Consider the following 24,077-nt stretch of genomic DNA (forward strand, 5'->3'; position numbering starts at 1 on the left):
ATTATATAAGTTGTATGGTCAGTGTTTCTTTACAATTGTTTACTTAGCATGTCACTTTAATCGGAATGTGTGCAGGCATGTGGGTCACTTGACTGACTGCAGTATGCAAACAACCAATCAGCGCATTCAGGGCTCACCCTGGATCAAAAATACCTGTAGCCAAAATATTAGCCAAATGGAATTTTTATTAGCCATATTGAAAATGCTTTAGCCAAATTTGTTTTACGCAGTACTGTATAGAGTATTTATATATGAATATGAAAATGTGTCTTTTTCAGCTAATTGTATACAAACTGGAATAAACAGGAATAACAAAACCTCAATGGGGGTAGGGGCAGTTAATATATTACTTCGATTTTTCAGCGGGAGTGGGGTGTGGTGGGGATGGGGTTATGCATTATCTTCAGAGTTTGAAGCCAGTACCCCATACACCCACCCCCACTTCTAAGGCCTATGACATTAAATTAACAAACATACAGAAATATGGGGGTGGGTGGATGTTTATGGAAGGTGTTTTTTCTTTCTTCCTTTTTTCCCAAATAAAAATTTGAGAGCTTTTTTTTATTATTATTGAGCACATTATTTCTTTAAATAGCAATCTTTATGTTACTTTGAAATATTTTTTTTTTTTATTATTATAAGTGACCCATCAATTCCCTCACCTCAAATAATTTCATAATTTGTTTCATGATGATGCTGTTTTCAGCGTTGTGTTAAATGCTTATTGTGATTTCTGCTTGCAAAATATCTCAGCTAAGAATGCCAACTTCACAGTATACTCCATTTATTAAAAAAATAAAAAAATAAAAAGAATTAATAAAATTAAAATTTACGGTCTTTTTAAAATCCAGCTAACTTATTAAATGTCACCTCACAGTCTTCTATCTAAAATTATCTAACAATATGATTATTGTAAATTAATTTTATTCAGTGTACATTTAACTACAATTTGTATAAATACTGTATGTTCATTTCCCGCGATCGCGATCTGCATGCGTGCTCTTGACCATGGGTACGGAATTAACAAAGACAAAGGAATAAACAAAAACTGCAGTTAGGTATTCATTGATGCGAACAACTATTGCTTTTCTACAAATTTACATCAAGATTTACTTTTGCGTAATTGTATTTTTTAATGTCCGCAACGATGTCTCTTGACACGCAAGTGTCAGCTGACTCTGAAGCGTGACGTGTTTTCGCACCGAGAGCCTAACGTTCGCGAACTATTTGATTGGTGTTCATCGTGTCCATTTGGTTTAACGTGAAGCGCACAAACCAGTCTAGCGAACGTTTTGTTTTCGCTCGGTCTGGCTAAACTCAGCCTTTGAGATGGCCTACATGTCTTTCGGCCCTGAACTAGCATGTGTATTCAAATCGACACGCATTGTCGGTCTGGTTTTATTACTTTGGTTCAAAGATTTTACAAAGTAAAAATGTCAAGTTACGGATCTTCCAGACATTGCTGTCATACTTCTTGAATGCATACCGTTAAAATTAATAACCGTGATTATTAAAATAAGCAAACATTATAAGGCCTACGCTGAATTCTGCATGACACCGTTTCTTGTTACCGGTCGCGAGATCGCTATTACACTAATTGAATATTTGGTATTATTATTATGTTTGAGGTGTCGGATAGATTATGTAACCGTTTGTTCACATCAGAAGACAGAAAATGGCTTAGCCAAAATTTTAGCCACTTGCAAATTTTATTAGCCATTTTTTGTAAAAATTTGCCAATGGCTAATTTGGCTACCGACAGCGCAAGCCCTGGCATTACATTGATAATTAATATTAACTAGGTGACGCTGTTTTCCAGAAACTGAAAGTAGCAGTATCCTTTTTATATTTAGAGTCAAATAGACATGCTCTACAGACTACACTAACATGATTACTCTTTGACTGTGCTACGTGTCATTTATAACAATCGGCGACAACAAAAAAATCATTAGATACGTGACTTTTCAACATTGGTGTAACCGAAAAATGCAATAAATGTTCTATGATAATATGGTCGCTTTGACATGCACTAAACACTACCAATGGGACTGATATTGCTGTTCGTAATCCACAATAGCGGGGTGGTCTCAATACCGGGTTAGTTTTACCTTTAAAATAATAAGGAAATATTCCGGTCTTCAAAAAAGTGGTCTTTATAGCGAAGTGGTCTTTATAGCGGAGTGCCGGCGTTAGTGTTGTCGTGGTAGGCCATCGGTCTACAGGCTGGTAGGTACTGGGTTCGGATCCCAGTCGAGGCATGGGATTTTTAATCCAGATACCGACTCCAAACCCTGAGTGAGTGCTCCGCAAGGCTCAATGGGTAGGTGTAAACCACTTGCACCGACCAGTGATCCATAACTGGTTCAACAAAGTCCATGGTTTGTGCTATCCTGTCTGTGGGAAGCGCAAATAAAAGATCCCTTGCTGCTAATCGGAAGAGTAGCCCATGTAGTGGCGACAGCGGGTTTCCTCTCAAAATCTGTGTGGTCCATAACCATATGTCTGACGCCATATAACCGTAAATAAAATGTGTTGAGTGCGTCGTTGAATAAAAAAAAAGTTTATAAGTTTATAGCGGAGTGGTCTTAATACAAGGGTGGTCATTAGGTGGGGTTTCACTGTAATAAGTATACAACAAACAAAAACCCATACCCTTTTCCAGTGGCTGATCTAAGCCCCCCTCAAATTTTGCGACAATTATATATATATATTTTGGGCCCCCTAAATGGATTTTCTGGAACCATCACTGTTCTCTTCCCAAAGTGATGAATTACGGAACAGCCCATACATGTTTTTATTTTCTCTTAATCCATGTGTTTATTGTTTCCAGGATGTGCACTAATTGCTGTATGTTAGCGTGGTCGCGCGACCTCCCCATCGTTACGTGAGGTCGAGGGGCGACGATGAAGCCTGGTAACCTGCGAGACCCGGAGGTGGTGGGTCTCTTCTCCACGGAGGACCCCGACAAGATCTTCGTCGACCTCCGCGAGATTGGACATGGCAGCTTCGGGGCAGTCTACTTCGTGAGTGGGCTCAACACTGATTAAATGAATATGAATGTGGATCAGTGGTTTTCTTGTCGTGGTTTATTGTCTATTGGTTAGGAAGATGTGATTAGATTGTGTACCTTTAATTATGAGTGCCATTCACTTGTATTATGGTAGTAACACATAGCTTATTCTATCTGTTTTTCTATACTTATAATAAAACCAAATGACACTGTTTACTTCACGACACAGGCTGCAACGTCTGACGATGTCTCTACTAAAACCTTCCTTTCTAGGGGTCAGGCATTAGTCATTTTAGAATAGTCGTTCAGATTATCAGGGCTTACCACATGCCAAAAAAGTTGAGAATGGTACAAAAACAGCACCACATAAATGTTGATAAATTGTGTGTTATTTAAATTATATAACATTCTTAAATGATTATTAGTATAGCAAGCACATTTATATGAATGAATGGAATAAATAAAATGTTAAAATATAATTTAAATTTGGTTTTTATATTTATTGTGAAATTCTGAAGTGATGGAATCAATCTGTGAAATTAGCCGGGTGCCTGATGCCCGAGACGTGTAGAAATCGCGACGGACATGTAAATTTTCCAGTCTCACATGCCCGACGGGCACCTGTTTTAAAAACACATAAACGTAATAAAACTGGACAGTAGAAATTTTTTATTCTAAATACTTTTAAAATTAAGAATTGTTTACACTGGAAATGAAAGTCATCTAGAAGAGGACAGGTGTAAATTCGCGTTTTCGCTTTACTGACATCTCGGGACTATGACTAGTCGTCCAATCGATACCTCACCCCCGGTATGACTAGATACCGGAAAGGAAATTTCGGTTTCCCCGCCCCGGGTCGTTTCGTCCTAATTTTTTGTATATGTGTTTATATTACAAGTGCATGCATTATATCATCAATTTTGGTATAAAATCACGTGTCCTGTCGCTCTGTAAGAAATCTATAATATTGGGGTGAAACGACCCACTTCCAGACCATTTTCACACATTCGAAACGACCCAGTGTGAATGGGAATTAGGGCGAAACGATCCGATACCGTCGCTTAGGTCATTTCCTGTTAATGAATGAAAACAACTGCATGACAACATGTCGAGTTTCTTGCGTTATGTCCAGGGCGCAAAGCCGGGAAAGAAACGGCCATCTGAACGACAGGCGTCGTCAAAAAAAGTATGAAGCAAAAAGAAAACATATCTTCCAGCCGCAATGGTTGAACTACCACCAATTACTAATAAATGCATGATATGCTACTTTATGTTACATATACTATACATTTTAAATGTATATAAGTGAGAAACAATATGTATTCCTCATCAATGCACCCATTTCGTGGAAATGAACTCGAACATGTGACCCAGATTTACATTAACTGGTACGACAAAACATGACTAATAAAACGTAAAACTTGTTGTCGCTAGTAATCAAACATTTAATATAAAAAAAAAAGCAACATGTCTTAAACAGTATTTCATTTTATTTAATCGCGTATTCTAGCTTTACGACAAGCAGCTGGCAGTACACTACTGAATAATAGACTGGCCACATGGACATGCAAACATCGCTTATTCACACCATGAGACGGATCAACTGAACAAAACTGGTTGAAAATGTTTGGTTCTAAAAATCGTGATGGAAAAATTAATCTTTCGCAACATTTTTCGCCAAACCAAAAATTCTTTATACATAATATAAATCCATATGTATTTGAGTTTTTTTTGTGTCATTATCAGTTGAATATATATGAGTTACTTGGTATTTGTTTTATATTCTATCATACATTTTAAAATGTATTCATGTTCATGTACTTTTTATTACGACAAAACCATTTAAACAATTAAATGTCAATATTTTAGTGTTGTCAGTTGTTATACAATTCACTTGATATTTTATTGGATATATCAATTCATCTTCAAATGTGGACTCTCCTACATTCCTAATGGACTCTCAAAATATACGGTCATGAGTCCATGAACTCAATATTTTTGGATGAATGAGAACCGTGCATTTAAGCAGGTAAAATTCGGCAAATATATTGCAATTGTTCAGGCGAGAGATTTTTGAAGCTATCGTAGCACTACGATAGCGTAAAACAATTGTAGACTTACAACACTACAGGAAATATTTTGTGTTAAAAATCTTGATTAATGATATTTGTAGTAAAAAATTGATTAGCAATTACTGTTTAATGTTATAAAATTGTATAGCAATCTCAAACTTGCGTAGTGAATTGTGACGTGATACTGAACAAATTGTCCCTGCACTACAGCACACACCATAGTGATGTCATAGCTGACAATGATTTTATGATATCGTAGCGCTAAGATAGCTTCGAAAATCTGGGCCCGGATGAATAAACTGTTGGTCTAACTATATTATTGACTGTTTTGCCTTGTTTCTTAATTGCTCGGCTTGTAGACGTCGTTGACCATATTTGGTTTTGCAAATTAATTTTTTATAGGCAAGAAACACAATTACTATGGAAGTTGTGGCCATCAAAAAGATGTCCTACAGTGGGAAAGGGTCACAAGATGTAAGTATTGGTTGTAGATGGTGATAATGATGATAAATGTAGTGCATTGGTTGTAGATGGTGATAATGATGATAAATGTAGTGCATTGGTTGTAGATGGTGATAATGATGATAAATGTAGTGCATTGGTTGTAGATGGTGATAATGATGATAAATGTAGTGCATTGGTTGGTGATACTGATGATAAATGTAGTGCATTGGTTGGTGATAATGATGATAAATGTAGTGCATTGGTTGTAGATGGTGATAATGATGATAAATGTAGTGCATTGGTTGTAGATGGTGATAATGATGATAAATGTAGTGCATTGGTTGTAGATGGTGATAATGATGATAAATGTAGTGCATTGGTTGGTGATAATGATATGATAAATGTAGTGCATTGGTTGGTGATAATGATGATAAATGTAGTGCATTGGTTGTAGATAATGATGATAAATGTAGTGCATTGGTTGTAGATGGTGATAATGATGATAAATGTAGTGCATTGGTTGTAGATGGTGATAATGATGATAAATGTAGTGCATTGTTTGTAGATGGTGATAATGATGATAAATGTAGTGCATTGTTTGTAGATGGTGATAATGATGATAAATGTAGTGCATTGTTTGTAGATGGTGATAATGATGATAAATGTAGTGCATTGTTTGTAGATGGTGATAATGATGATAAATGTAGTGTATTGGTTGGTGATAATGATGATAAATATAGTGCATTGGTTGTAGATGTTGATAATGATGATAAATGTAGTGCATTGGTTGTAGATGGTGATAATGATGATAAATGTAGTGCATTGGTTGGTGATAATGATGATAAATTTAGTGCATTGGTTGGTGATAATGATGATAAATGTAGTGCATTGGTTGGTGATAATGATGATAAATGTAGTGCATTGGTTGGTGATAATGATGATAAATGTAGTGCATTGGTTGGTGATGGTGATAATGATGATAAATGTAGTGCATTGGTTGTAGATGGTGATAATGATGATAAATGTAGTGCATTGGTTGTAGATGGTGATAATGATGATAAATGTAGTGATAATGATGATAAATGTAGTGCATTGTTTGTAGATGGTGATAATGATAAATGTAGTGTATTGGTTGTAGATAATGATGATAAATGTAGTGCATTGTTTGTAGATAGTGATAATTATGATAAATGTAGTGTTTGTAGATAGTGATAATTATGATAAATGTAGTGTTTGTAGATAGTGATAATTATGATAAATGTAGTGTATTTGTTGTAGATAATGATAATGATGATAAATGTAGTATATGGTTGTTAACATGTCAGTCAGTAAATGTCAAGTAAAGATCACATATTATCAAAACCAATAGTTTACATTATTTTGTTAACTAACAATAATTCTAATTTGTAAAAGTAACTATTAGTAACTTTTTTGTAGCAATTGTTTTTACTATCTCAAGGCTGACAACACTTAAAAGTCTCTATTGAATTTATAAATAACAAGAAGTATCACTGTAATAATTATTACAACTAATATTTGGTAGAAATTTAACATCCAATTTAAAACTCATAATTAATGGACTTAATTTAATTATTTTTTAATTTTGTTTTATTTATTTTTATTTTATTATCGTTTGTTGTTAGTACTAAGTAATTAGTAGACAGCAGTTCACTTATACATAAATCTTGAATTTTCTTCAGAAATGGCAAGACATCGTGAAGGAAGTGAAGTTCTTGCAACAGTTGCGGCACAAGAACACGATCCTATATAAGGGCTGCTTCCTCAAGGAACACACAGCGTGGGTAGGTGCACGTCTTAACACAAATCATTTATATTGTGTCAAATGTATTGTGGGTAGGTGCACGTCTAAACACAAATCTTTATACTGGGTCAAATGTATTGTGGGTAGGTGCACGTCTTAACACAAATCGTTTATACTGGGTCAGATGTATTGTGGGTAGGTGCACGTCTTAACACAAATCGTTTATACTGGGTCAGATGTATTGTGGGTAGGTGCACATCTTAACACAAATTGTTTATAATGGGTCAGATGTATTGTGGGTAGGTGCACGTCTTAACACAAATCGTTTATACTGGGTCAGATGTATTGTGGGTAGGTGCACGTCTAAACACAAATCTTTATACTGGGTCAAATGTATTGTGGGTAGGTGCATGTCTTAACACAAATCGTTTATACTGGGTCAGATGTATTGTGGGTAGGTGCACGTCTTAACACAAATTGTTTATAATGGGTCAGATGTATTGTGGGTAGGTGCACGTCTTAACACAAATCGTTTATACTGGGTCAGATGTATTGTGGGTAGGTGCACGTCTTAACACAAATCGTTTATAATGGGTCAGATGTATTGTGGGTAGGTGCACGTCTTAACACAAATCATTTATACTGGGTCAGATGTATTGTGGGTAGGTGCACGTCTTAACACAAATTGTTTATAATGGGTCAGATGTATTGTGGGTAGGTGCACGTCTTAACACAAATCATTTATACTGGGTCAGATGTATTGTGGGTAGGTGCACGTCTTAACACAAATCGTTTATAATGGGTCAGATGTATTGTGGGTAGGTGCACGTCTTAACACAAATTGTTTATAATGGGTAAAATGTATTGTGGGTAGGTGCATGTCTTAACACAAATCATTTATACTGAGTCAAATGTATTGTGAGTAGGTGCACATCTTAACACACAAATAATTTATATTGGGTCAAATGTATTGTGAGTAGGTGCACGTCTGACACGCAAATCATTTATACTGGGTCAAATGTATTGTGGGTAGGTGCACATCTTAACACACAAATAATTTATATTGGGTCAAATGTATTGTGGGTAGGTGCACATCTTAACACTCGAATCATTTATACTGGGTCAAATGTATTGTGGGTAGGTGCACGTCTGACACACAACTAATTTATATTGGGTCAAATGTATTGTGGGTAGGTGCACGTCTTAACACAAATAATTTATACTGGGTCAAATGTATTGTGGTTAGGTGCACGTCTGACACACAAATCATTTATATTGGGTCAAATGTATTGTGGGTAGGTGCACATCTTAACACACAACTAATTTATATTGGGTCAAATGTATTGTGGGTAGGTGTACGTCTTAACACACAACTAATTTATATTGGGTCAAATGTATTGTGGGTAGGTGCACATCTGACACACAAATCATTTATATTGGGTAAAGTGTATTGTGGGTAGGTGCACGTCTAACAGGCCGATCGTTTATAATCGTACAAACTCATTGTAGATTCAATTAAGAATTAATCATAACTTAGGCAATACATTTTTGAAAAGGAGTTATGCTGTCTTCTGATTACTATGCTGTAAAGACATTGATTTGATAATATAAGGGGTCAGGATTTAGCTCAGTCGATGGAGCACTTGCCTGTCATACTTGAGTTATAGGATCGAAGCCTCTTGTTGGACATAATTTCGGGGGGGGGGGGGGGGGGGGCTAATTCTCATTCCAACTAGTGCCTCAAAACTGGTATATCAAAGCATGTGTTATGTGCTGTCCTGTCTGGGAAAGTGCATCCCTGGCTAAAAGAAAAATATAGTGGTTTTCTTTGTCTCTTGACACAGCAAACAAATGTCGATAATAAATGAATGGTTTCTGGTGGTGTTATTAAAGAAAACAAAGTTTAATGTTTCTCTTTTCTCTCCCCAGCTGGTGATGGAATACTGCCTGGGTTCAGCCTCCGACATCATTGAAGGTAAGTTTCTCACTTGGTTGTAGACACGCAAATTCTAACCAGCCTCCGACATCACTGAAGGTAAGTTTCTCAGTTGGTTGTAGACGTGAATTCTAACCAACCTCCGACATCATTGAAGGTAAGTTTCTCACTTGGTTGTAGACACGTGAATTCTAACCAACCTCCGACATCATTGAAGGTAAGTTTCTCACTTGGTTGTAGACACGCAAATTCTAACCAACCTCCGACATCATTGAAGGTAAGTTTCTCAGTTGGTTGTAGACACGTGAATTCTAACCAACCTCCGACATCATTGAAGGTAAGTTTCTAAGTTTGTTGTAGACACGTGAATTCTAACCAATCTCCGACATCATTGAAGGTAAGTTTCTAAGTTGGTTGTAGACGTGAATTCTAACCAACCTCCGACATCATTGAAGGTAAGTTTCTCAGTTGGTTGTAGACACGTGAATTCTAACCAGCCTCCGACATCATTGAAGGTAAGTTTCTCACTTGGTTGTAGACACGTGAATTCTAACCAACCTCCGACATCATTGAAGGTAAGTTTCTCACTTGGTTGTAGACACGCAAATTCTAACCAACCTCCGACATCATTGAAGGTAAGTTTCTCAGTTGGTTGTAGACACGTGAATTCTAACCAACCTCCGACATCATTGAAGGTAAGTTTCTAAGTTTGTTGTAGACACGTGAATTCTAACCAATCTCCGACATCATTGAAGGTAAGTTTCTAAGTTGGTTGTAGACGTGAATTCTAACCAACCTCCGACATCATTGAAGGTAAGTTTCTCAGTTGGTTGTAGACACGTGAATTCTAACCAGCCTCCGACATCATTGAAGGTAAGTTTCTAAGTTGGTTGTAGACGTGAATTCTAACCAACCTCCGACATCATTGAAGGTAAGTTTCTAAGTTGGTTGTAGACACATGAATTCTACCCAACCTCCGACATCATTGAAGGTAAGTTTCTCAGTTGGTTGTAGACACGTGAATTCTACCCAACCTCCGACATCATTGAAGGTAAGTTTCTAAGTTGGTTGTAGACACGTGAATTCTACCCAACCTCCGACATCATTGAAGGTAAGTTTCTCAGTTGGTTGTAGACACGTGAATTCTAACCAGCCTCCGACATCATTGAAGGTAAGTTTCTAAGTTGGTTGTAGACGTGAATTCTAACCAACCTCCGACATCATTGAAGGTAAGTTTCTCACTTGGTTGTAGACACGCAAATTCTAACCAACCTCCGACATCATTGAAGGTAAGTTTCTCAGTTGGTTGTAGACACGTGAATTCTAACCAGCCTCCGACATCATTGAAGGTAAGTTTCTCACTTGGTTGTAGACACGTGAATTCTAACCAACCTCCGACATCATTGAAGGTAAGTTTCTCACTTGGTTGTAGACACGCAAATTCTAACCAACCTCCGACATCATTGAAGGTAAGTTTCTCAGTTGGTTGTAGACACGTGAATTCTAACCAACCTCCGACATCATTGAAGGTAAGTTTCTAAGTTTGTTGTAGACACGTGAATTCTAACCAATCTCCGACATCATTGAAGGTAAGTTTCTAAGTTGGTTGTAGACGTGAATTCTAACCAACCTCCGACATCATTGAAGGTAAGTTTCTCAGTTGGTTGTAGACACGTGAATTCTAACCAGCCTCCGACATCATTGAAGGTAAGTTTCTAAGTTGGTTGTAGACGTGAATTCTAACCAACCTCCGACATCATTGAAGGTAAGTTTCTAAGTTGGTTGTAGACACATGAATTCTACCCAACCTCCGACATCATTGAAGGTAAGTTTCTCAGTTGGTTGTAGACACGTGAATTCTACCCAACCTCCGACATCATTGAAGGTAAGTTTCTAAGTTGGTTGTAGACGTGAATTCTACCCAACCTCCGACATCATTGAAGGTAAGTTTCTCAGTTGGTTGTAGACACGTGAATTCTAACCAGTGTGAAAAGTGATCCAATTGAAAAGTAAGAGAATCACTGACTCCTAAGTGTGCAGAAAACAATTGTTATGAAGAAACTGAATTACTAGTTTTAAAAAATGTACATTATGATGAGGCGTGTTTCTATATTGTATTTTTTACACTGTTGCACCAAGATTAGGTTATTGTTTTATGAATGTTTAATTGCTATAAAGAAATGTTATTGATTTTGGAAGGGATTTACTACACAACAGTAAAAAAGTTGCTAAACTGAAATAGTGTTGACTCCAGTAAATGGTAGAATAGTAGAAAGTGTGTGATTAGAAAGGAAACCTATTTTGTTTTGTAACTACAGTGTATCCAAGCTAAGCTTTATTCTAAATTTGTAGTATTTGTTGTGGGTACCAGTTGAATATTTGTTAATTTTGAGAGCCTTAAACATGCACATGTTGTTGTTTTTAATGACAACTAAAAATTGTTTTACAAGGTGATCAATGCAACAAAAGTTTTCCGTGGAGCTTGTTTTGCTCGTAAAGCCAGTGTATTGTATTTGCCTTGTTTGGTTGTTGTCGCAGTGCTCAAGTGTCCACTGATGGAGACGGAGATCGCTGCGATCTGCCACGACGCACTGCAGGGCCTTGTCTACCTGCACAGTCTGAACCGCATACACCGCGACGTGAAGGCCGGCAATATCCTACTCACCGAAAACGGAACAGTCAAACTAGGTGGGCTATTAAAGTTTTTAAACGTTATAAATAGCGTAAAAATTAATGATATTTTTTGCTTTGAACTCGTACATAATATCTTATGCATGTTTTTTTACTATTATTTTTTTTTTTATTATCACTAAGCTTTATTCCCAATAAAGCAGGAGATAAGACAGTATATCAAACCAAGGATCATATAAAGCAGCTTTCTTGTGCCTTTTACATGTTCATGCAGTAACTTTGTGTATGAAATAACAAGAAAATATTTTTGTTTCTAAAGACATTTTTATATGTCATTTTGTTTTGAAAAAAAAAAAAATTGTGCTGGAGTGTCATTAAAAATTCTTTAATACATTCCATTTAAACTTAATTAACGACAGTTCCAATAGTTAGCAACTAACAATTTTAATATTTTAAAATTGTTTAACAATCTCTAAAAACTGCAATCACAATTTGGTGCTGAATTTTTTTTCTTTCTGATGTTAGAACATGGTGCTTAACAAAATATTCTCTGATGTAACAATTCAATCACAACATGGTGCTTAATAAAATATTCTCTGATGTAACAATTCAGTCACAACATGGTGCTTAATAAAATATTCTCTGATGTAACAATTCAATCACAACATGGTGCTTAATAAAATATTCTCTGATGTAACAATTCAGTCACAACATTGTGCTAATGTTCTCTGGTGTAACAATTCAGTCACAACATCGTGCTAATGTTCTCTGGAGTAACGATTCAGTCACAACATTGTGCTAATGTTATCTGGTGTAACAATTCAGTCACAACATCGTGCTAATGTTCTCTGGAGTAACGATTCAGTCACAACATCGTGCTAATGTTCTCTGGAGTAACGATTCAGTCACAACATCGTGCTAATGTTATCTGGTGTAACAATTCAGTCACAACATCGTGCTAATGTTCTCTGGAGTAACGATTCAGTCACAACATCGTGCTAATGTTATCTGGTGTAACAATTCAGTCACAGCATCGTGCTAATGTTCACCGCCCCGCTTAAATGGAGCAGCGAGAACACTGCTAATGTTCTCTGGTGTAACAATTCAGTCACAACATGGTGCTAATGTTCTCTGGTGTAATGATTCCTATGTGTTGTTTCAGCTGACTTTGGGTCGGGCTCACTGGTGTCTCCTGCCAACTCGTTTGTGGGTACCCCATACTGGATGGCGCCGGAGGTGATTCTGGCCATGGACGAGGGTCAGTACGACGGAAAGGTCGACTCCTGGTCGCTCGGCATCACCTGTATAGAGCTGGGTAAGATGGTATCACTGGGTTGTAGTTCGGAAGTGAAAATAAATAAAGGAAAATTGATCCATGTAGGTAATAATGACTTTTATTATCCACATGGTTCAACATAACCGAGTTAATAAAAGCCATACGAAGCACAAGTGTAATAACAAATAATCATGTGACCAATCGATGACGTAATTTTGGTAAGTGACATAACATGGCGTGGCTTCCCCAGTCTTAGATGACTTCGTTTACTGAAATGTCAAAATGTTGTAATTTCATTGTCTCTCTCTAGTTACGTCTGAAACGTTTTGACATTATTCATTTAAAAAAAGAAGATGGATAATAAAGAAATTATCACACTCGAGTTTACGAAACTCGTGTCATTACGACACCAGCTCGTATAGTAATCTCTGTTAAAGTATTATCACACATTGATGTTCTGAGGGTAGAACTAGAGTGCCAGTGTCTCATATTACCTAAAGCTGTATCGTCTCTGTTAAAGTATTATCACACATTGATGTTCTGAGGGTAGAACTAGAGTGCCAGTGTCTCATATTACCTAAAGCTGTATCGTCTTTGACAATCAACCATGTAGACTTGTATCTTTATTGCAAGTATTATGAAATTTTTTTTATGTACAGTTGGTATTTTTTTTGTTTTACATTTTTAACATTGATTATTTTGTCTTTGTTTTGCAGCTGAAAGAAAGCCTCCACTGTTTAATATGAATGCAATGAGTGCATTGTATCATATAGCTCAAAATGACTCGCCTACGTTATCTGGTGGAGAATGGTCGGACGAGTTTCGCAACTTTGTGGATTCTTGTTTGGCCAAGTCTCCAGAAAACAGACCGTCGGCAGCTGATTGTTTACAGGTAGGTCTATTTGTTGATGTTTATCACCGACTGTTTACAGGTAGGTCTATTTGTTGATGTTTATCACCGACTGTTTACAGGTAGGTCTATTTGTTGATGTTTATCACCGACTGTTTACAGGTAGGTCTATTTGTTGATGTTTATCACCGACTGTTTACAGGTCAGCGGTTGCAAAACGAAGTACTAGTAGGCGTTGGAACTGACAGAGTAGGAGTTGGGGGTTTATCGAGAGCTACACACTCAGTAATGCAGGGGGAGGGGGGGGGGGGGGGGGGGGGGGGTCTCTATTGGCCAGAGTCTGTTACCACAGAAGTGTGCGATGTAGTCCACTTGTAATGCATATAGTTGGTGAAATTGTTGGCCCAAGAATAGAACAAGTATGACTGAGTGGTTTTCCGTTTTAAAAACAAACTATTTTCTGTTTCATGGTTTTGTAAATTCCGTTTCATTTCCATTTCAGACTACAATATGCAATTAACAATTGAACTAACACAAGTTGTGACAAATTGAAGTCCGAACCAAATTGTTAACAACTACAATAAATTACTCTCCTACCTTTAATTGCCGATACATTTCCCCCAAATGTTGTTGAGACACGAGTTGTGAAAAAAACATTACAGTGACACAGATTCCACATACGAGACTGTAACGATCTTGCCAGTGTCGACTTCACTGAGATAGCATAGGGCAAAATACATGCAGTTTTCTGCCATCTGCCATTTTGTTTCTTTATGGAATACTCTTCAAGAGGGGTGAAAGCCTCCAAGGTATGTGTCATAATTAATATAAAATCAATGATCTCTAGTGGTATCATTAATAATAATAATAATAATAATAAAATTAATATGTCGTTATTTGTCATTAAATCAAAGTAACCCTACATATTAGTAGTGAAAAATCAAAGCAAAGGCTACAATTATACAAAGAACCAAGAAAATTTGAACTGGAGTCGAAAATAGATGTCGGAAATGAGGGTAGTAAACGTCACATGCGACACGCGACGCCTTGTTTTGCAACCACTGCAGGTAGGTCTATTTGTTGATGTTTATCACCAACTGTTTACAGGTAGGTCTATTTGTTGATGTTTATCAGTTATGGGGGAGGGGGAACAATTGCCGTACCCCATCTTCAATTGTTTCAGGTTAAGCCACTGATTTTGTCTGTCACTGTTTGACAGCATTCCCTATCTTTGTTAACTCTATGGGTAGGATGCAGTTCATTGGTAGAATGCTGGTCCTCCATCCCAACCAGTGCTCCACAAGAGATGCATCAAGGCTGTGGTATGTATGGTCCTGCCAGGCAAAGTAACCTATGTGTGACAGCAGGTTTCATTGTTGACCAAGTGTCAAAATAACCATATGTTGGACTCTAAATAGCCATAGTTTATAAAGAAATGTTTTATTTAACGACGCACTCGACACATTTTATTTACGGTTATATGGCATCAGACATATGGTTAAGGACCACATAGATTTTGAGAGGAAACCCGCTGTCGCCACTACATGGACTACTCTTTCCGATTAGCAGCAAGGGATCTTTTATTTGTGCTTCCCACAGGCAGGATAGCACAAACCATGGCCTTTGTTGAACCAGTTATGGATCACTGGTCGGTGCAAGTGGTTTACACCTACCCATTGAGCCTTGCGGAGCACTCACTCAGGGTTTGGAGTCAGTATCTGGATTAAAAATCCCATGCCTTGACTGGGATCCGAAACCCCAGTACCTACCAGCCTGTAGACCGATGGCCTAACCACTACGCCACCGAGGCAGGTCCATAGTTTATAATGTGCTGAGATGTCATTAAACAAACTTTCCTTTCCTCTTCTCTCTCTCTTTTGACCAAGTGTCCAAATTACCCTGGACTCTAAATAGTCATAGTTTAAAATGTGCTGAGGGGTTGTCAAACATTCCGTCTCCTCACTCCTTTCCAGCCTATATGTTTTTAACCCTAGCACCCATCTGTTTCCTCTTGTACACCCATTCACTGTATGTGGATGACATCCCAGCCTACCTTTCTGTATTGTGTGTTTACAAACAAGTATAGACGTGTTCTGTGTTTTGTTTCAGCATGCGTTTTTACAAAGGCCTCGATCCCCTGATGTGATACTGGAGTTGATACAGCGGACAAAGGACAAAGTGCGTGAACTTGACAAGTCTCAGTACAGGAAGCTGCTGCACCACGAGATCAGTGGAGGCTATCCACACAACGCCGGTGAAAAGATAGAAGTCGGCAATGACGATACGTCGTCTGTGGTAGGTTGTCATAGACACTCACGGTTTATCAAACATTTTCATTTAAATTCATTTTTTACCAAAGCTTTCTCCTAGGATTATATTCTAGAGACTTGTGTCAGAAACATTTAGTATTGATAACATTCCAGTACAGTCACCCATTTAACAGTGGAACAACTTAAACACAGTGTATTTCTTATTAACAAGCTTGTATATTTTGAAATTTAATCTCAAGATCTTAATGTTCACTTAATGAGAGAAAACACATTTTTGAAAGTATTTGTAAAACATTGACTATATCATCTACTATATCGAATGTTGATCTTAATACAAGTTAAAATAAAAAAAATAGTTTTTATGAAATGGTGACTCAAATGCAAAATGTAGATTAGCGGATCCTTCTCTTAGACGGGTTAAATGGAGACACCAAGGTGATAAAATTTAGCCAGGTTCTGCTGTATCTATAAAAGAAATGCTCTAGTCTTTGATGTCGAACTGTGTGTTTCAGTAGCCAGGTTCTGCTGTATCTATAAAAGAAATGCTCTAGTCTTTAATGTCGAGCTGTGTGTTTCAGGAAGAGGAAGCCCAAGATGGCAGCCGGTCGAGCAGCATCACGAGTCAGAACAGCAACTTTACGAGTAGTCAGAGCAGCATCCCCAGTATCGGGGGTGCCCACAATGGAAACAGTTTCGTCCCCTCCTTCTCTGCGTCCAGGGATAGAAGTGTAAGTAGATAACACACGACACCAATCCACTGTCCCTGTAGGGTTAGAACAGCAACTGTACGAGTAGTCAAATCCCCAGTATCGGGGGCGCCCACAGCGGAAACAGTTTCGTCCCCTTCTCCACGTCCAGGGATAGAAGTAAGTGGATAACACACGACACCAATCCACTGTCCCTGTAGGGTTACGGTCAGAACAGCAACTGTACGAGTAGTCACATACCGAGTATCGGGGGTGCCCACAACGGATACAGTTTCGTCCCCTCCTCCAGGGATAGAAGTGTAAGTAGATAACACGCGACACCAATCCACTGTCCCTGTAGGGTTAGCACAGCAACTGTACAAGTAGTCACATACCGAGTATCGGGGACGCCCACAACGGATACAGTTTCGTCCCCTCCTCCAGGGATAGAAGTGTAAGTAGATAACACGCGACACCAATCCACTGTCCCTGTAGGGTTAGCACAGCAACTACGAGTATTCACATCCCCAGTATCGGGGGCACCCACAGCGGAAACAGTTTAGTCCCCTCCTCCTCCAGGGATAGAAGTGTAAGTAGATAACACGCGACACCAATCCACTGTCCCTGTAGGGTTAGCACAGCAACTGTACAAGTAGTCACATACCGAGTATCGGGGGCGCCCACAACGGAAACAGTTTCGTCCCCTTCTCCACGTCCAGGGATAGAAGTGTAAGTAGATAACACGCGACACCAATCCACTGCCCCTGTAGGGTTAGCACAGCAACTGTACAAGTAGTCACATACCGAGTATCGGGGACGCCCACAACGGATACAGTTTCGTCCCCTCCTCCAGGGATAGAAGTGTAAGTAGATAACACGCGACACCAATCCACTGTCCCTGTAGGGTTAGCACAGCAACTACAAGTATTCACATCCCCAGTATCGGGGGCACCCACAGCGGAAACAGTTTCGTCCCCTCCTCCTCCAGGGATAGAAGTGTAAGTAGATAACACGTGACACCAATCCACTGTCCCTGTAGGGTTAGCACAGAAACTGTACAAGTAGTCACATACCGAGTATCGGGGGCGCCCACAACGGAAACAGTTTCGTCCCTTTCTCCACGTCCAGGGATAGAAGTGTAAGTAGCTAACACGTGACACCAATCCACTGTCCCTGTAGGGTTAGCACAGAAACTGTACAAGTAGTCACATACCGAGTATCGGGGGCGCCCACAACGGAAACAGTTTCGTCCCCTTCTCCACGTCCAGGGATAGAAGTGTAAGTAGATAACATGCGACACCAATCCACTGTCCCTGTAGGGTTAGCACAGCAACTGTACAAGTAGTCACATGCCGAGTATCGGGGGCACCCACAACGGAAACAGTTTCGTCCCCCTTCTCCACGTCCAGGGATAGAAGTGTAAGTAGATAACACGCGACACCAATCCACTGTCCCTGTAGGGTTAGCACAGCAACTGTACAAGTAGTCACATGCCGAGTATCGGGGGCACCCACAACGGAAACAGTTTCGTCCCCCTTCTCCACGTCCAGGGATAAAAGTGTAAGTAGATAACACGCGACACCAATCCACTGTCCCTGTAGGGTTAGCACAGCAACTGTACAAGTAGTCACATGCCGAGTATCGGGGGCACCCACAACGGAAACAGTTTCGTCCCCCTTCTCCACGTCCAGGGATAGAAGTGTAAGTAGATAACACGCGACACCAATCCACTGTCCCTGTAGGGTTAGAACAGCAACTGTACAAGTAGTCACATACCGAGTATCGGGGGCGCCCACAACGGAAACAGTTTCGTCCCCTTCTCCATGTCCAGGAATAGAAGTGTAAGTAGATAACACGCGACACCAATCCACTGTCCCTGTAGGGTTAGAACAGCAACTGTACAAGTAGTCACATACCGAGTATCGGGGGCGCCCACAGCGGAAACAGTTTCGTCCCCTCCTCCTCCAGGGATAGAAGTGTAAGTAGCTAACACGCGACACCAATCCACTGTCCCTGTAGGGTTAGAACAGCAACTATACAAGTAGTCACATACCGAGTATCGGGGGCGCCCACAACGGAAACAGTTTCGTCCCCTTCTCCACGTCCAGGGATAGAAGTGTAAGTAGATAACACGTGACACCAATCCACTGTCCCTGTAGGGTTAGAACAGCAACTGTACAAGTAGTCACATACCGAGTATCGGGGGCACCCACAATGGAAACAGTTTCGCCCCCTCCTCCTCCAGGGATAGAAGTGTAAGTAGATAACACGCGACACCAATCCACTGTCCCTGTAGGGTTAGAACAGCAACTGTACAAGTAGTCGCATACCGAGTATCGGGGGCACCCACAGTGGAAACAGTTTCGTCCCCTTCTCCACGTCCAGGGATAGAAGTGTAAGTAGATAACACGCGACACCAATCCACTGTCCCTGTAGGGTTAGAACAGCAACTGTACAAGTAGTCATATCCCCAGTATCGGGGGCGCCCACAGCGGAAACAGTTTCGTCCCCTTCTCCACGTCCAGGGATAGAAGTGTAAGTAGATAAAATATCATCTCGGATCAGGACATAATTCCACTGTCCTTGTAGCATTGCATTGGCGTTGCCATCTGTTAACAGGCTTGAAGCTAAGTAGAGAAGTGTTGTTCACGTTATTACATCAGTCAAACAGAGAGCGATATGTGGGGGGTTTTCGACAAAATCCTGCATGTTCATCTACTAGTACTGGAAATTGGTTTCAATTTCCTCATTGATCGTGTTATAATTGGTTTGTACCAACTGATCAACTTTCTATTACACAATCTGTTGAAGATGAGAAGGATTCGAATTGTAAGGACAATGCACATGTTATCGTGGTTACCGGGATAGACCGTGCAAATGGCAAATTTTACCTTTAATACCTTTTTTCTGTATGTTCATGCTAAAAACCACAACGCCAACATATTTACCAATACATCAGCTGAACTTGAGGAACAATTAATGTTAACCTTTTCCATGACATTCATTTATTAATTGTTACAATCGATCATCACTGGTAGTGCTCAACTGATCAGTTTTCATTGATAATCAATCACGGTATCAATTAAAAATAGTTAGGTAAATTTGGTTTAATATACAGTAGAATCTCATTGGCTCGAATGCCCAACGGTCGAACCTACCGGTATTCTCGAACCAAGAACAATGTCCCGATTTTTTTCTCTATTAAACCCTTTTATTTTGGTGCTGATTGGTCGAATACCCCTAGGGTCGAACAGAAGGTTTCTCTCGAACCAGTGTATTAGTCCTAACTGTAAAATTAAACATATATAGCTCGAACGACTAAGTCTATCGCCGGTTTACTTTAATCATTTTAATCGCTACTCTACGCATGAGCGTCGGCATATTTTGTTTTTAACTTAAAATACAGGAGAGATCAATGTAATGTAGTGATTACAACAAAAAAAGGTAAAGGGCCTCCGCCTGTGCTTCATGTACTTTCATTCTTTTCTCAACGTTGTCAATATGTCGCAAAAGATTCTACAACAGCATAATAAAGAAAGATTTTTTAAATTAATAAATATTTATAAATACAGACTACCAGTGTGTTTGTTATTTGTTTATTCAACGGTGATAAATAATAGTTACAAATATGTATCTCATCCGACATTTGAAGGCGACTTCGTTACTCATGAGTCAATCGGACCATCTCGCCCAAGCCAGTTTTACGGAAATATGCGAGGTTTTCGATTGGTTTTTGTGTTACAGAAGCACCCGACAACGACCGAATGCATGGTTCGAACTACCCGATGGGTCGAACAGACTTTGATGCACCGACAGTGTTCGAGCCAATGAGATTCTACTGTATTACCATAATGGCAAAAGTTACGTCCATTTTGTTTTGTTTTGAGTTGAAGATAGTGCACCAGCTTGTGGTGCTAAAAGAAAATGTATAGATATTGTACTGATGCTTTTAAAGAGCAGTGCCCGAATTAAAGTAAATATTTATTTTTTACCAGCCTCCTCAGTCGGTTCAGGTACAGATGCAGGTAACTAAGCATGCAGTGCATGAAACGTTTACACCTCAGGCACTCATCAAATTGGCATGCATTGTACCCAGTACAGAAATCTCAGTATTAAAAACTGCATTCCTGTGTATCTGTTTAAAGTAGCTGTAGCACTTCAAATAATAAACCCCTCAAACTACATTACTTCCCATGTACGTGTGGTTGGTTGCGTCCTCGAGTATTAAGCTATTGCAGAAACATGGTGTGCGAGCAACTGAAGGAAGCCCATTCAGTGTAACCAGATGTTTGGAATAATTTACTGTGCTGATTACTGTCTAATAAGCTATTCAAATACAAATGTGACAGATAATGCATTTGAGCTAAGAGGATTTGTCAAAAGTGTAAGCTGAGTCCAGAAGTTTGTTTATTTCCAATACATCCATTTTCTCTGACCAATATTCCTTATTTTTTCATATACCTTTGTTTGAAGCTTGATAGCTAATGTGTTTCTTTGTTAAACAAACATCGCTTTCGTTCCTGTTCACCAATATTGTGCACACTTGAAATACTGATATTTATAGAACTTGCAGTCAGATGTAGGAAGTTGGGCATAATCCAGTGGTACAGTGCTCGCTTGATGTGCAGTCGGTTTAGGATCGATCTTCATTGATGTGCCCATTTGGGCCATTTCTTGCTCCAGCCAATGCACAACTGGTATATCAAAGACTGGTATGTGCTATCCTGTCTGAGATGGTGAATATAAAACATCCCTGTAGCGGGTTTCATCTCTAAAACTATACGTCAAAATTACCATGTTTGACATCCACTTGCCGATGATTGATAAATCAATGTGCTTTAGTAGTGTCATTAAAGAAAACACCTTTTTGCAGTCAGATTGTTCCCACTGCAGTCAGCTGATCAAAGTGGAAATTGTTTTTGTTTCTCCCTGTGTCGTTTCGTTACAGTGCCAGGTTGTTCTGGACATGTTCATCTTCCTTGATTTCTGACTTGGTGTCACATTATTGACTAATAATGAATTATGTAGTAAAACTGTTCCTGCATGTTCTTGTACCATTATTTGTTAGTCCCCTACTGGTCCAACCAGAGGGTATTGTAGGTTTCGTGTCAGTCCATCTGTCCGTCTTTTTGTCTGCCACACATGTAGTTTTCCAGACTTTGTTTTTTTCCACAATGTCTGAAGATATGAACTGAAATTTTGTATATAGCTTTATCATGTACTGTTATAGATCGGGTTTGACTTTCAAGGTGATTTACCCATTGTTGACGAGATATGACCCTTGAATTTAGGAGATATGAAAAACCAATTGTTTGGCATGGTAGGGGACACTACTCTGAGAATACTTGTTTGTAATGAGAGCATGGTTCCAGCGGTGACTTTAGTACTGTGATTTACTAAAAAAGTAATTAGAATCTTATTTTACATGTGTTACAGGATAAATAGAATTCGCTACTCGTGTTTTTTAATATGAAAATATCAACCTCGTCTAGTTAATCGGTATTCGTCTCGGCAGAGCCTCGACAAATACCGATTAACATAGACTCGGTTGATATTATTCATATTAAAAAATACTTATGACGAATCCTCTATATATGTATAATTCCATTTTATAATTACTGTGTTGTAATAGGCATCTTGATTGGCTAAAATGCTGTCACGTCATCTAAAAAACCCAACGTTCATTCTTCCATGAACGTGAAAACTGCACTTTTTCAATAAACAGTGGAATCCCAGTTTCTATTTTTATCCTTAAGTTCGTCTGCACTGTGAGTGATGGTGACAATTCATGCTTTAAACAACTCCGGTTTTGAACTGAGACACATAATGTATATGACGGCCACAAAAACGAAGCTTCTATTAGAAGATATACCAGAGAATGCTCAACAAATCAAAAGAGAGACATGAGCACAGCTCTGTCACATTTGACAAAAAACACCAAACCGACAACTTACATGCGCGAAAACACATACCCCTTCGTCAACAATTTCGCGACCTGTCCTTTCCGAGAATAATATCACACAATCACAAACTTCCTCTGAAATCCACACACACACAGTAACACTGAAACCACTTTATCCCTTTCAAGTCGGTCTTCACATTCATTTTCACTAATTCAAATTTAAATATAGGTAGTAGATAAATCTTCTAAATAATTTGACACTCTCCCTCATGTTAATTAGTTCAAAATTCATCGAAAACATCTTTGCGTTATCAGTTGATGTTCTGTTATTTTAAATTTTATAACGTTTTATCCACATTTGATTCAGAAAATTAAAATTTATAAAACCTTATGTAAATCAATATAATGAATCAGAGATTTGACAGGGAAAAAACCCAAATGTAACTTTCTAAGGGAATTCCCTTATTTGTGTATTGATACAGTTGTAAATCATTGTGGAATAGAGTTCGATTGGGTTTTTTAATATAGTTTTGTATAATGGCAATATTAATGCATTTGGAATTATAAGAATTGAATGTTATATTTTTGACGTTCATGCGATGATAAACACCAAAACTTATGTATGAACGGCTTCGCGCTATGCCATTCATACGGTGTGTAAAGCGGTTTTGGTGTTTATCATCGCATGAACGTCAAAAATATAATGTTCAATTCTTAAATATATGTGTGTGTGTGTGTGTGTGTGTGTGTGTGTGTGTGTGTGTGTATACTTTTTTATTAGGTGATGTAAAAAAAAGAAGATGAAATTTAAAACAGTATAGTAATTTGATGATGATTGCTGGAAGTTATTTGTACATGTATTTGATAGACACAACACACTGTCTGATGAGATATAATATTTACAAATATTCTAATATTGGTTCTACACCAAACACCCAAAGCTCATCGATGCACATTTGTGAAACCGTAATTGGTGTAGCACCAACATTACACCAACTGGGTGTCTTATGGACTCAATTCAGGATTGATATCTTCATGTACTGTGAGACGACTGTGTTGTGTGAGATGTTGTAAGTTAAGTGCACAGTGTGTAAACCCATTCACCTCTCTCTCTCTGTGTGTGTGTGTGTTCACCATTGTAATATTTAGCTTTCCCGGCTTTACACTGCCATTCGTCAAATATTAATTGAAATTGGAAGTTAGTGAATATGTTTGATAATAAATTCACCAAAAAGCTA

General features: G+C 38.6%; 1 protein-coding gene across 2 annotated transcripts in view; it reads left to right on the forward strand.

Annotated features, from left to right (window-relative positions):
- Positions 1–24,077, forward strand: part of LOC121367374 (serine/threonine-protein kinase TAO1-like) — a 73,863-nt gene that overhangs the window by 11,492 nt on the left and 38,294 nt on the right. For both annotated transcript variants that reach the window (XM_041491510.1, XM_041491511.1), the window contains exons 2-10: positions 2,831–3,023; positions 5,485–5,556; positions 7,227–7,328; positions 9,218–9,263; positions 11,763–11,912; positions 13,018–13,170; positions 13,848–14,023; positions 16,091–16,276; positions 16,830–16,979. In XM_041491510.1, coding sequence (XP_041347444.1) covers positions 2,904–3,023; positions 5,485–5,556; positions 7,227–7,328; positions 9,218–9,263; positions 11,763–11,912; positions 13,018–13,170; positions 13,848–14,023; positions 16,091–16,276; positions 16,830–16,979 — 1,155 coding nt within the window. In that variant the 5' untranslated portion in view covers positions 2,831–2,903. The remainder of the gene's footprint in view (positions 1–2,830; positions 3,024–5,484; positions 5,557–7,226; positions 7,329–9,217; positions 9,264–11,762; positions 11,913–13,017; positions 13,171–13,847; positions 14,024–16,090; positions 16,277–16,829; positions 16,980–24,077) is intronic.

The sequence above is a fragment of the Gigantopelta aegis genome, chromosome 3, assembly GCF_016097555.1.
Source record: "Gigantopelta aegis isolate Gae_Host chromosome 3, Gae_host_genome, whole genome shotgun sequence".
In the NCBI taxonomy this organism is placed as follows: domain Eukaryota; kingdom Metazoa; phylum Mollusca; class Gastropoda; order Neomphalida; family Peltospiridae; genus Gigantopelta; species Gigantopelta aegis.